Source organism: Callorhinus ursinus, unplaced genomic scaffold, assembly GCF_003265705.2.
Source record: "Callorhinus ursinus isolate GAN/ISIS: 27379988/994484 unplaced genomic scaffold, GSC_fseal_2.0 scaffold79, whole genome shotgun sequence".
In the NCBI taxonomy this organism is placed as follows: Eukaryota; Metazoa; Chordata; class Mammalia; order Carnivora; family Otariidae; genus Callorhinus; species Callorhinus ursinus.
Window position 1 is genome coordinate 2,602,152 of NW_027397141.1, and position 12,866 is coordinate 2,615,017.

At 50.5% G+C, this 12,866-nt stretch overlaps 1 protein-coding gene across 1 annotated transcript in view; it reads left to right on the plus strand.

Moving 5' to 3' along the window:
- The window catches only part of LOC141371586 (rho guanine nucleotide exchange factor 7-like), a 52,205-nt gene that overhangs the window by 22,411 nt on the left and 16,928 nt on the right, over positions 1-12,866 (plus strand). The window contains exon 2 of the mRNA XM_073887442.1: positions 4,967-5,053. Within this exon, the coding sequence (XP_073743543.1) occupies positions 4,967-5,053 (87 nt within the window). The remainder of the gene's footprint in view (positions 1-4,966; positions 5,054-12,866) is intronic.

Genomic DNA, 12,866 nt, shown 5'->3' on the forward strand with positions numbered 1-12,866 from the left:
TCCATCTGCCTCCACCTTTTCAGCTTCAACTCCGATGTCCTTTTTGTTGGTTAGGCCTCCGGCCCTCCCTTATGTCCACAGTATTTATGCTGCTTTTCTCTGTGCTTCCATGGTCCACTTGCCATGCTGTGTGTGATTCTTCCCTGCCTCATGGAGGGCAAGGCCCTTGTCTGTCTTCTTTGCAGTCATAGTGCTTATCACATGGTCTGGCATAGAGACAAGGTCCAGTATTGTTGAATTAGTTTATTATCCTCCCAACAGCTCTGTGAGAAAGGCTGAGCCTTAAATTGGGGATAACGGTGTAAACCCAGAGGGTCAAGTGACTTGTCGAAGGTCAGCATGTATGTTACAGGGTCAGGCAGTACTTACTATAGAGCTTTGACTCTTTTACATTACTGTTTTCCAAACAGGTGTGTTGTTTGAGGTACAGTATTCATGGAACAAGCTAGCTCCAGGCACCCTTGTGCACAAAGGTGGAGACTTTTAAAGGAGTTCTTGTCCAGTTGCTCAGCTTGCACATGCACTCACCTGTCTGAGAAGGTGCCTGAGATCAGGGATGGCGACAAGCTCACTGAGCTATCCCAACACCCCCTTCTCCCACTTCACGTAAAAAGGCAGACCCTTCACTCACTTGTTGTCTCCCTGAGGCATACTGCTGCAAGATGGAAAACCTCCCAGCCATGTAACCGACAGACAGATACCCATGGTGTTGAGAAGCAAAGGGCTCTAATGTCTGGAATTTTGCAGCTCAGGGGTTTCTACTTGCTCACTTTCAGAGAGACTGCAGGAGACCCTAATCATGCTATTAACTGATGCTTTCAAAATTTTACTTACGATTGATTAGATTGATTATATCTGGACTTGGGCTATGTAATTCAGAAGGCATCAAAGAATCAAGCTACAAAATAACAAAACTTCCATTTTTTATTTACTTATTTTTAGGAATGAGGCTTCTCAGTGTTTGCATAAAACCCCCCAAGACAGGAATACAATTAATGCTGGACTGTATTTATTTCTAGGAGTAAGTGATAGTTGTCCATGAGTAAATAAGCTAATTAAAAAAAAAACCCTCTACATCTCATTAAGATACACATTTCCAGGTAAAGTTTTACATTTTACATTTGATAATTTTCTTCAAAAACTGTAGTGTATTGTTCCCATTGTACTCATAATAGTTGTGCTACTTTAGAAGAAAAATTGTAATGATTAGATCTTTATGGCTTAATAATCTTAAAGGTAGAGCTGACTTTTGTGATTTGTGGTAGTTTGTGCTACAGTCACGGTGAACACTGAGCTAGCAACTCCTGAGCCACTGTTCCTGGGGGAAGTGCAGGGTTGGTTTCCTTGGAGCTCAGATCGCAATATTTTGTCCACCAGTGGACACATGATCTTGGTTTTCGATGTATTTCTGTGTGAAGATAGCTCGTTTAATATGTGCTCCTTACAAACAACTAGCTGTGTGCGGTGTTCCTTCATAGGGAAACACTGTCTCAGGGACAGCACCATGCAGTGCCTGCCTCCCCGGCTTAGTCGCACACATGGTGTGCAGGCGGCACACACACTATGCTGCACAGGACCGTCACACGCGAAAGCGTTACACAAAGATGAAACACTTGGGATCCTGTGAAAACATTAAGGAAAACCTTACTTGTGGTGCTTACACTGTGATGGGGCAGAGGGCAGAGTGGTTAAACCTCGTGACCTTGACTTGCCCCCCGGAAAACCAAAGGAGAGTGTGTGACTGACTTGGCCAAAGAGGAAGGCGTCAGTGAGGCTGGCATGTGAGACCTCGTGGTTCTACCCCAGGAGTCTGGCTTTCACAACTTGGTGATGGTGTCAGCAACGTTCCCTCCCTCCCGAACTGGCTTGAAAAATTCCTTCAGCCTTGTCTGCTTGGCTTTTCGCCTCAAATCTTTTAAGTGTTTCAGCGTAAGGGACGGATGCAGTGGAGGTCAGGCGCCTAAGTGTGAGGCTGTGTTCCAGCACAGGGTCACATTCTTCCATGTCATGGAAAATTTTTTCCAGGGCAGAATTCCATTCCGATATTTTGGCTGCTGTGAGAGGGACAATTCTTGGAGTCTTAGGCTGACTTTCGTCACCATCATCATCATCATCACTGACTCCAGTGCCACGCTTTGCCATCTCAACCTTGGTGGGTTCTGCTGCCATTTCTTCCAAAATTTCCTCCACATCTCCCTCCCTCATATCTCTGAAGCCTTCTCCACTTATTTGCTGTGCAATATGCATTATGTTTTCGACACTGTTCTTTATATTTTCTGTAACACCTTCCAAGCCTTCAAAATGTTTCACGCAGTCTGGCCAAACATTTCCCCAACAGTTATTAATAGTAGCCTGCTTGATGCTGTCCCAGGCTGTGCTGATATAATCTATAATGTTGCGTATACCAACGGACTTCCGGTAGTCCATCATGGTGGTTTCCTCATTGGAAATTAAAGCATTGAAAACCTGCTCTTCCATATAACCCTTTTCATGTATAATGCTTAGCAGATACTTTTTAAATTCTTCTGCAGCTTCCTGATCTGCAGGACCTGCCTTGCCTGCAACTTTAACATTTTTCATGTGGTATCGCCTTCTGAACCGGGCAAGCCAGCCTGCACTAGCTGAGAAGGGTTTAACCTTTTCCTGACCCTGGGTAACATGACTAAATTTCCTTGGCTTTCAGCCTCCCAACAACACTGTCCACTGTGTTCTTTTTATTGGTTGTCATCTCCCGAATCCACAGATTTAGCCGCTTTTCCATCTTTTCCATAGCTGCATCACGCACAATCGATGTGACTTTAGCCCTTTCTGGAGCGGCCTCACGTACAGGTCGGCGAATGTCCTTTTTCTGGATGTACTGTATCGTTGATTCGTTGACATTGAATTCACGGCCAACAGCGCTATAACTCAGGCCTGAACGAAGCTTATCTAACACACGTATTTTCTCTGTAAGGCACATTACAGCCCTCTTGCGCTTTGGAGCATTAGATAGTACCTTAGCACTACGCTTGGGGGCCATTTAAAACAGCAAAATCAACAAAAGCACAATGTGAAAAATGTGGTGCCAGTAGACTGTGAAAAGGCCATCTGCTTACGTTAGCAGCTGAAATAAGACAGCAGAGCATGGCCTTGTGCAAGTTCAGCTATAGGAATGTGTGCGTAAAGACTGTTCAAATTTCTCACCGCTCTGCACATGTCTATAAACGAGAAAGGGCCACAAATACTGATTTGGGGTTTCAAACAAACCTTATCAAGTAGGTGAATTTGCACAGAATCCACAAATGACGATGGACTATTTGTATGGGTCTCTTGCAAAAGTGTGATCAGTAAAATTTTTTAGTATAAGAATGTTTTACTTTAGGACACAGTTTTGTTGGGGGAAGTGGAATAGAAATGAGTTGGAGAAAAGGATGTAAAATTTCTGACTTTTAAATAAGAGCCTGTTGATAATTCTTTAAGACTGAGAATGGGTATTGTATTTCTCTTGTATTTGAAGTCTACTGGACATTTTTTTAAGGCTATTTAGCAGTTTCAGAATGTCATCAGGACATCAGAAATTAAGGATTTTAACTACATATTTGGTACGTTTTCAAAATTCTTTACAGAGAAAGCAGATGGACTAGGAAGCAGCTCTGGTTTAGCTTGTTCACTGGAAAAAAAATCTGTTCAATTGGGAGGAAATATGTTGGCAATTTCTTCTAAGAATTTTTAAATTGTAGGAAGAAAAGTCTGATTTTTGTCCTCTTTGCACCTCTCAATACGCTGGTTCTTTCAAACTTTAAAAAGACCTGAGCTCCTTGAAATGAAACCAAAGTATTCCTGTGAGGCCTGATGGAATGTTGCGATTTCCCCCACGGAGGACAAAAGTGCCTTGAATGTCCTCAAACGCGAGAGTTCTGGGTGGCGCTTTAGAGTTAACTCCCCAAACTGAGACGTCTACGTACGCATTAGAACGACGAAGGGTGCTTGCGATGTCCGGCGTCTTTCTCCCTTGATTGCTCTGTACTGTGGGTACCGCGCTCCGTTTTCCTGGCCTTTCTTGCCTGGGGAGGCTGTGGACAACAGCTCCCACGCGTGGCAGCTGGCCCTCACGGTTCCGTCTTGGGCCGAAGCACCAGGCAGCCCGCCCAGGCCCTCCTCGCATCTCCCCGCCCGCGGTGGAGGCCGCATACACTTTGTCCCCAGCGGATCTGCTCCTGACGTGTAAGTGGCTGTTTTGGTTAATCATTAATGAGGCACCCGGCACGTATGGGTGGGGGAGAACACACCGCACTTCAACCCCAACACGCGGAATTCGTGTGCCAGTTATTTTAAGTCTTCGTGATACAGTACTAGTTCCACTCGCCCCAGCCGGTGGCAGGGAAGAACTGAAGAAACGCGGGGCTCCCTGCAGCCCCTTCGGGGTTTGCTCACCGCGGAGGCTGAGCTCTCCCGGGACCCGCTGGGAGGGCGGTGTCCACGGGACGAGGCCGAGGATCAGGGGCCGGCGAGAGGAGTCTGCGCGTGGGGCCGGGGGCGCCGTGTCCCAGGCCGAGGATCAGGCGTCAGGACTACGAGTCTGCGCGTGGGGCCGGGTGGGCCGCGTCCGCGGGCGAGAACCAGGTGCCGGGTGCGGAGAGGAGGCGGCGGCGGCTGCGGCCACGCGCGGGGCCGGGTCCGCGTGGGGAGGGCGAGGCCGTAAGGGGCCGCGCGCCGGGCGGCTGGGGCGCGGTCTGAGGACGTCACTTCCGGCGGCGGCCCACTTCCGGGAGAGGGCAGGGGCCGGAGATTGGCGCAGCCCCCGGGAAGGAAAGCGGGTGAGGAGAGGCGGCGGCCGAGCGGGCGGACGTCTGCGGCGGCCGGGGTCGCTCCGGGCCGCCGGGGCCGCCCGTCCGCGTCCTCTCGCCCGGGGCCAGCTGCCGACGCCGCCGGGGGTCGCGTCCGCGGCCTGCGCGCCGCCGCTCAGCGCCTGTGTTGTGTGTTGCAGGTTTACCCGGAGCCCCGGAGCGAGAGCGAGTGCCTGAGCAACATCCGCGAGTTCCTGCGAGGCTGCGGGGCCTCCCTGCGCCTGGAGGTGAGGGGGCAGCGGCGCGGGCGCGGCCCGGGAGGGGCGGGCGGGGGAAGGGCCCGCAGCGGGGGCGCTCGGAGGCCTGGCCCGCGGGCCGTGACCGCGCTCCCGGGGCGGGGAGGAGCCGCCGCGCGCAGCCCCCCGCCCGGCTCGCTGCTGCGAGGAGAAGCCCCAGGGGCTCGTGGGCAGGCGTCCCGCCTTGGCGACAGCCGGGTCGCAGCCTGATGCCTCGGTCCCCGCCTTCGCTGCAGCGCCGCGTTTGGGGGTTCCCTGGGGGCCCGTGTTCAGGCCCGGGCCAGCCCCGCGGAGCTCTCAGCGGGCGGTCATGAAGAGGGCCCGAGGGCCGCCCAGCCTCCCTCCTTTCTTCAGCCAGAAATTAGGTGGCGGTTTTGCTTTAATTTTTAGATTTAAAACTTTTAATTTTTTAAATTTAAACATTTAGGGTAGAGACAAGCTACGCTCTGTCTTGGGGAGCGTATTGGGCGGTGTGTCTTTGCTGTGCTGGGTAAGGTCTTGTCACGGTGCTAAACACAAGTTTTTGGTGGCAGCTCTCTGGAAACCTTTTTCAACTTAGTTTATTATATGATTTTTCTTGGTCTTGGGGTAGTGCTTTAGATCCAGAAATCTATGCTGTTCTTTTATTTGGGAGTTACAAGTCAGCGTGGTTGTGGTCAGTTCTGTGCCTAAGTCTGTCTCTGCCTGCTGTTTACCGCCCTTAACCTTTGTTTCCTTCTCCGAATTGCGGTGCGTTCCGTCAGGCTTGTAGAGAAGAGCGAATGAATGCATCTCCACCAACCTTTTCTGTAGGATGATCCTGTAAAGGTTTCCCCTCCTAAAAGGACAGGCTTAGTGTAAGTTTCTTGGAGGAAAAAGCGGAGAAACCTTCAGATCTGTGAGGAAATGTTACACAACTTATCTGCTAATTAGGAATTAAGAGATCAAAATACCGTTCTTAGGCATGATTGTGAGCGTTAAGATATCGTAGTAGTAGTACTTGATGTCTGTGATGAAGTCACTTACAGATAAGTTCAGTGCTTTCTAGAGATTCCAGAGACCAGAGGGCTGTTGAGGAGGGGGCGACACTGCTTCAGAAGGGCGTTGTCATTTTACCCTTGCCTGCCTTATCAGGCTGCGAGAATATGCTTTGCTGGTGGCGATGTTTGCTTTCCCTGACTTGTTGTGAGACTGTTTTCTTGAAAGCAGGTTTTATTGTTACCGTAAATTTGAAATTCAGTTTGCACATTAGATTATAATCTCACACCTTCAGTGTGGGACTCTTCAAGAAGGTATTAAAGCTGAGTCTTAAAAATCCCTCATCCTTTGTTTTCCAGAGGTTGCTGTTGAAATTTCATGTTCCGACTATTCTCTAGGATAGTTTAAAGATGTGCTAGGAGAGGTCACTAACCTATCCTAAGCCCCTAGAGCGGTTCTTGGCATACAGTAGGCCTTCGATAACTTTGTAGTTGATAGTAATTGTTATTTACAAGGAAACTTGGGTGACTTATTTTTAAAGAGTAAATTATTCTAATAAACAGGCACATTGTTAGTATTCTTCCAAGCTCAGGTGAAAGTCACACTTAAAACTCATAATTACCTGAGATAATTGAGAAAACAGCACATCAAAACTCTCAAATTGTCGTCCCCCCCCGCCCTGCGCCCGAAGTCACTCCGAGAAAGTTTTGGTGTGGCGTGAACCCAGCTTGGGCTTCCAGGCTTGTCCTCATCAGTTCATCAGTGGTGTGAAGGGGCTGGCCTGTTTCCGGAAACCTGGCCTCGCACACGGACCCTGGGCAGCGTTTCCCCAGGGGCTTTAAAGAAAACCATGTAGAAAGGGAACAGGCAGGGGAGGACCTTGCACTTTTGAGGTGCGTTCTGGGCTTTACAGGTTTCATTTTTATGACATTCTGAAAGATGAGAGAAACTGTCTGAAAGGACAACCCCAATTCTTAAAACTGAGCTTGAATTCCAGATTAGCTTTTGTTCTAGTACGTGTCAAGGTGTTTTTTCCCGAGAGTTCAGAGTGAAATGTGTTTATAATGGACTATTTTTGGTATATGTATTTTACCACCATTTTAAATTATGCTAAGATTTCTTGAAGAAAAGGGGGAATTGAGTATCAGGATTACTATATCAGTTATCTTAATTAGCTGTAGAAAACTAGGTATTTCCCCTAATAGGTGGTTCTGGTTATGAAGAGAGTTTTAATTTTAAAGGAACGTTGTATGGTTTGCATTTATTAAACCTTGAGAAGCAGTTTAGGTTTTAAGTTGGAAAACATTTTTAAACTTGGGGAAAAAAAACAGCTGTAGGAAAACCACACATGTGGCTTGGGTGACCTTTTTGTTTTTCTCTTCGCTACGCATCTTGCACCTTATTTGAATCTCTCGTTTCCTTGAAATAGTATGGAATTTGTTAAGAATTCAGGTTTTCCCCCATGTTCCTCCTGGTGTGGTGAGGTAAGATTTACTGAGAGATGCTCCTGTTTAGAACTGTTTGGGTAATTAAGGCTGATACTTAAACTTACTGACAGAAGGGGCCGGCCCTGTGGTTCTCCAGTTACTTTTGAGAACGTTGTTTTGAGAGCCCCTGGTTTGCCCAGTATATGTAGCGAGGACAGAGTTGTCCTAGACCTACGTGCAACACGGTGAAAGCGAATCTTGTTCATGGGGACTAAGTGCTCTATTGTATAGTTTTCCGGAGTCTCCATTTGGTCTCTGGTTTCAGTTCTCAGTTGTGTCTTTATTTGTAACCTTTTCTAAAGGACTGCACATGTTGCATGTTCTACTCCGTCTTGACTTAGCACAGCTGTGGTCTGGCAGTGAGGAAGCCTAGCCCGGTACGTCTGTTCTCAACACTTACCCCGTGAAGCGCTGTTGGGGCATCAGCATTAATCTTCAGGTAGGGCACTGCTAGGTTAAAGGTGTAGGGGCTTTTACACGCTTTGAACACTTGCCACACTGTCCCCAGGGTCCTTCTCCCTTCCGCTTGCCAGCAGTCGTGGGCAGACATTCCTTGTACCTGTCGTGTGTTTTCTTTACCTCTGGAGGATAAAGAAGCTTCTTGGGATAAATGTTTGGGCTTTTTTTCTCCTATATCCTCCGTGATGCCCCCATTTCTGGGTAGGTGGTAAAGCAGATGGGGGACACTGCAGATGTCCTGCATCGTGCGCTGGCCCGGGAGGACAAAGGTGCCAGACCTCACATGGGGCCCGTGTTTCCTCCCGGCCTCTTCACGCTCCCCCGCTCGGCGGTGTCCGGGCCGGAGGGGCGGCTCTCTGCAGGCCTGCGCTCCGGCTGCAGGAGCGTCTCCCTCTGCGAGGAAGGCACTTTTCCCTGATGTCCAGGGACCAGAAGGGGGTCAGGCGGGCGCCCCGGCACTGGAGGCAGCGGGGGGTTTTGGAAGACATCGTCTTACGTGTCTCCAAAAACACTCTTCAAAAATACAGTGAGGGACAGATTCTTCTATTACAGTAGTACGTATGGTGCTTGACGCTCTTCGAGATTTTTAGCCACGGGGTGGGGTTGAAACTTTGTCTAAAAGAATATTTAATAATAGGACCAAATTACGTAGAAAACTTGTTGACAAAGGTCCAAGAATCGATTGAGACCAAGTGCGCGTGCGCGTGCAGGCCTCTTCCTAGGGAGGGGGTGCCCCCGGCAGGTGTTGCTCTTGCCCTGGATGGAGACAGACGGATAGTTCAGCTGCTTACTGCAACGTTGTGCGAAGGTATACTCGAGGCCACGCGGCAGTATCTCCTTGACTAGTCCCTTCGTGTTGACCCAGTGCTGAGCTGGAAGTGCTTGGTCACCTCATAGCTCTGGCTTGTATTGATGAAACACTGGAGGCTTCTGCACTACGCCTTTGTCAGGTCTTGCCTTTTATTTAAGGAAGTTGAGTTAAATTTGGGAGGTGAGTATTCTCTGAACATCTTGTAGGTACTTAAAAGCAAAGTCAGATTCTACTCAAATATTATAGTTGTATTTAACTTTTCCGGGCAGAAAGTGTCCAAGTTGACCCTCTGTCTTAAGTCTTTGTGTCTTGCCAAGTTATTTTGTGGGGTGAGCGATTAGTCACCTGTGTATCCAGGCTGATTTTCCAGAGTAAACAACTAGGCTTTCCCCTCCACTTCGGCTCTGCAGGATAGCTCATTGTCTCGATAGTGCTGTCCAACAAATATAATGCGAACCACATTCATAGTTATGACACTTGGGGTAACTACATAAAGTAAAAAACATGAAGCTCATTTCAATAATCTCTTTAACCTAGGTTATCTGAAATGTTTCAACATACAGTTAACATAAAAGCATTGAGATCTTCTTTTCATGTTAAGTCTTTGAAATTTGGTTTGTATTTGTCACACTCACAGCTCTTCTCATTCCAGTTCAGCCACGTTTCACATGCTCTACAGCCTGTGTGTGTGTGTGTGGGGGGGCAGTCTCTGTGTTGGGTGGCCTAAGTCTAAAGATCGGTTAAGAGGCTGCAGTCTTTGAAATTCAGTGGACTGACGTTTGTTGAATATAAGCCACGTGCCCATGCATTTCATATGTACTGTTTTGTTTACTCACAAATATCCTGCAGATGAAGAGCTAGATCCAGGGTGGCTGGCGGGTCTCCGGGCCCAGCCCAGCAGGCGAGTGTGCACAGGATTGGAGGAGTTAGTCACCGGGTGGCTGGCGGGTCTCGGGGCCCAACAGGATTTGTACTCTGGTCTGGTGGTTCCACTGAGCAGGCTCTTGCATGTGTGCGGCTGCCTGGAGTGCAAGAAGCTGAGCCGTGTCATGATGGCAAAGCCGTACTGTTGGACTGCTTCCTGGCAAGGGCCATAGGTACGTTCTGAGTTTAGCTGGTGGCAGGGCAAGCCTTGTGGGTATGGCCCCCGCCCCCCGCCCCCGTAGTCACGTAGGGCTCTGTACTTGTCTTAATGTTGTGCTCGTACCATCGGAAATTCTAAAGAATTTTGAATCAGTAGGTCTGCATTTTGTTTGTGCTGGACCATACCTATTGGATGGTCTACCCTGGTGGTATGGTTCTTAGAGGTATACAATAGGTAACAGGAATAAGCTGTATTTGCTGAGTGCCGATTATGTTCTGCACCCTGTTGTAAAGTGCGTATGGACCCATTTGATCTTTAGGCAACTCTACTGGGTTGTATCTCTAGTGTTTCCACACTGTGGTTAGAAACCCAAGGCGCTGGGAGATAGGCACCTGCCCAAGGTCCAGTGCTGGTGATGGTGGAACCTCCCACTGTCCTCGCTCTCCAGAGGCCTCCTGAACAGTGACAATCCTTGTGCCCCTGTGGGGGCAGTGACCTGGAGCCAAGGGAGAGGTGACGGGGGCTCCCAGGCTGTGAATTCCTGTCCTGTGTCCTGTTGGCCTTAGGCCAGCTAAAGTCTCGTGCATGGGCCTGGCCGGTTGGGTGAGCCCAGAGTGCTGCACCCCTGACCCTGGTGAGAAGAGGCCCAATCCTGGACCTTGGCCCGTGTCTGCTGCACTGTGGGCAAGTGCCGCGAGGTGCTGCTTCAGCTGCAAAGTCAGGATCGCGTCCTCTCTGGTGCACTAACTGTCCCGGGGTCCACGGTGCCACCATCCCTGTCCGTGGGCATAGCAGGACCCAGTATAGACCCAGGGTTTCGTTTTCCTGAAGGATCCTGTGGAGAAGGCAGTCCTCCAGTGTTGGGGTGGACGAGGGTGTGGGAGCTGGCTTGCGTTTCCCCTTGGAGAACATAGGGTGACGAGGGAGGAAGAGTCTCAGATTTGTATGTAAATTTTCAGTGCCTCCACAAAGGGGATTTTGCTAGATGCAGGGCATTGGGCCAGATACTCATGAGGTTCCTGCCAAGTCGGGATGGACGTTTTCAGTGTAGTATTCTGCCTCAACTAGCCACCAGTTCAGTGCTAGGACTTAGCCCAAGATGCTCCTCTCCCTTTTTTGGGCCCTTGACCGGGGGTGGGGTGGGGGGTGGGGAGGTCCCTCAGGTCTGCTGCACCTCCTGGGACACCTAGTGAACGTCATTATGGTGTGGCTGGTCAGCTAGGCTCACCTGAGTTGTAGAACTGCCTCTTAACTAGTCAGTTAGCAAGGACTGGCGTTACTTAACACGTGATCCCACGAGAAGGCAGTTCTGCTTGACTTCACGTGAGCGTGCCACTCACGTTCTGCCGCCCCCAGCTGCGGGTGCACGCACCCATCTGCTACCCCTTGGCGGGGTGATGGGATTTGGCCTTCATTGGCCGTAGTCTTTTGAGCCAACTCACTATAGCCCGGGTGGAGGCAGAAAGCGGGGTGGGATGGGGTGCTGTGAGGTTGCACTTGTGAGGTGTTGGAGCAGGAGGGGACATGCGGAGGTCACTGTGGTCTAGTCTCCCGTTTTAGAGCAGCCAGAGACCCAGAGATGCTTGTGGGACAATGCATATGTTCCCAGGAGACTCTGACAGAAGGGAGTTGGCTGTGCATCCCTCAGGTTTGCCTGGCTGGCTGGTGGGTGGAGGGCAGGGCCCGGGACTGAGGAGGGAGCGGTGGACTGGCCCGAGAGCCTTAGCAGGTGAGCTGCTCCTGCCTCCCCTCCTCACCCCTCTCTGCCCGAGTGCCACACTGTTCCTCTTGGAACAGGTCCTCTCCACGCCTGCCGCCTGCTCTGGCCGCCAACACCCACAGCGGCCCCGCGGCGATTGAGCCCCTCTCTTGTTCTTCCCCAGGCTGGTTTCTCTCAAATGCAAATCTGACTTTTGTCGTTTTCCCCTTGACTCCGATTCTGCTCTGGGTCTTGGGCTGAAACCCAGACTCTCTGGAAGTGAGTGGGAGCAGTACAGGAGACCAGGGCAGTGCTGGGCCAGAGGATGTGGAGGTCCTTGCAGTCACCCGAGGATGCTGGCCTGTCTTCAGTGATGTGGGGCTGCTGGAGCAGACCCGCTGGGTGATCTGACCAGGATCATCTTGGCTGCTGTGTGGGGTGTAGACTACAGGGAGTCAAGGGCAAAAGCAAGAAGACCAGAAGAGGTGATGGCAGAAGTCCAGGTAAGAGTTGATGGCCCTTGACCCACAGCGAGGGCAGCATCCGTGGCTGGAAGTGTGTATTCTCGTTTCATGCAGAAGGTAGGGATGACTTCCACATGGACTACATGGGGTGTGGAAGCAGAGTCTGAGAGGACCAGGCTCTGGCCTGAGCAGGAGAAACCATTGCCTTTGAGACCGGGATTCTGCTGGAGTCCTGTGTGGTGCTTAGCCTCAGACCTATTGCAGTAGAGATGTCAGTGATTTGTCGGTGGAGATCAGTGAGGTCTGACTCCAACACAGCCTGGGCCGGGATGTCCACTTTTTGCGTGTGCATGCACAAGCTGCTTTCACTGAGGGAAGCACCTCCTTTCTCAGACCGATTTTGGGAGGCCTTCTGATGAGGCCGGGTTGGGGGTCTCCTCTGTGGCGGTGGGCAGTGCTGAGGTCGGCATGTGCTGGTGTGTGTGACCAGTGAGTGGAGGGCAGTCGCTGTGCACGGGGTCGTCTGTACTTACATCCCCAGGGCTGGCAAATAGAAGGCTCTCGTTTCAGCTGCTGAATGTGTGAGACCAAGGAAGAATGGCGGGTGGTGATAAAGTTTAATTCACTAATGTTGAGCTTTATGCACCTAAACGACTGCTGGTTCCATCTTCTGTAGCTCCTGTCGCAGTGGCTGCTGGGCTGTTTGGACGCGCTTGGGGTGGCTGTGCTTCTGTAGGAGGCGTGCTCTCAGCTACAGTGTGCTGCTGGAGGGGGTCCGTGTGCAGGACCGTGACCATGTGCAGGACCGATGACTTTAGGACAGTGTGCTGCTGGAGGGGGTCC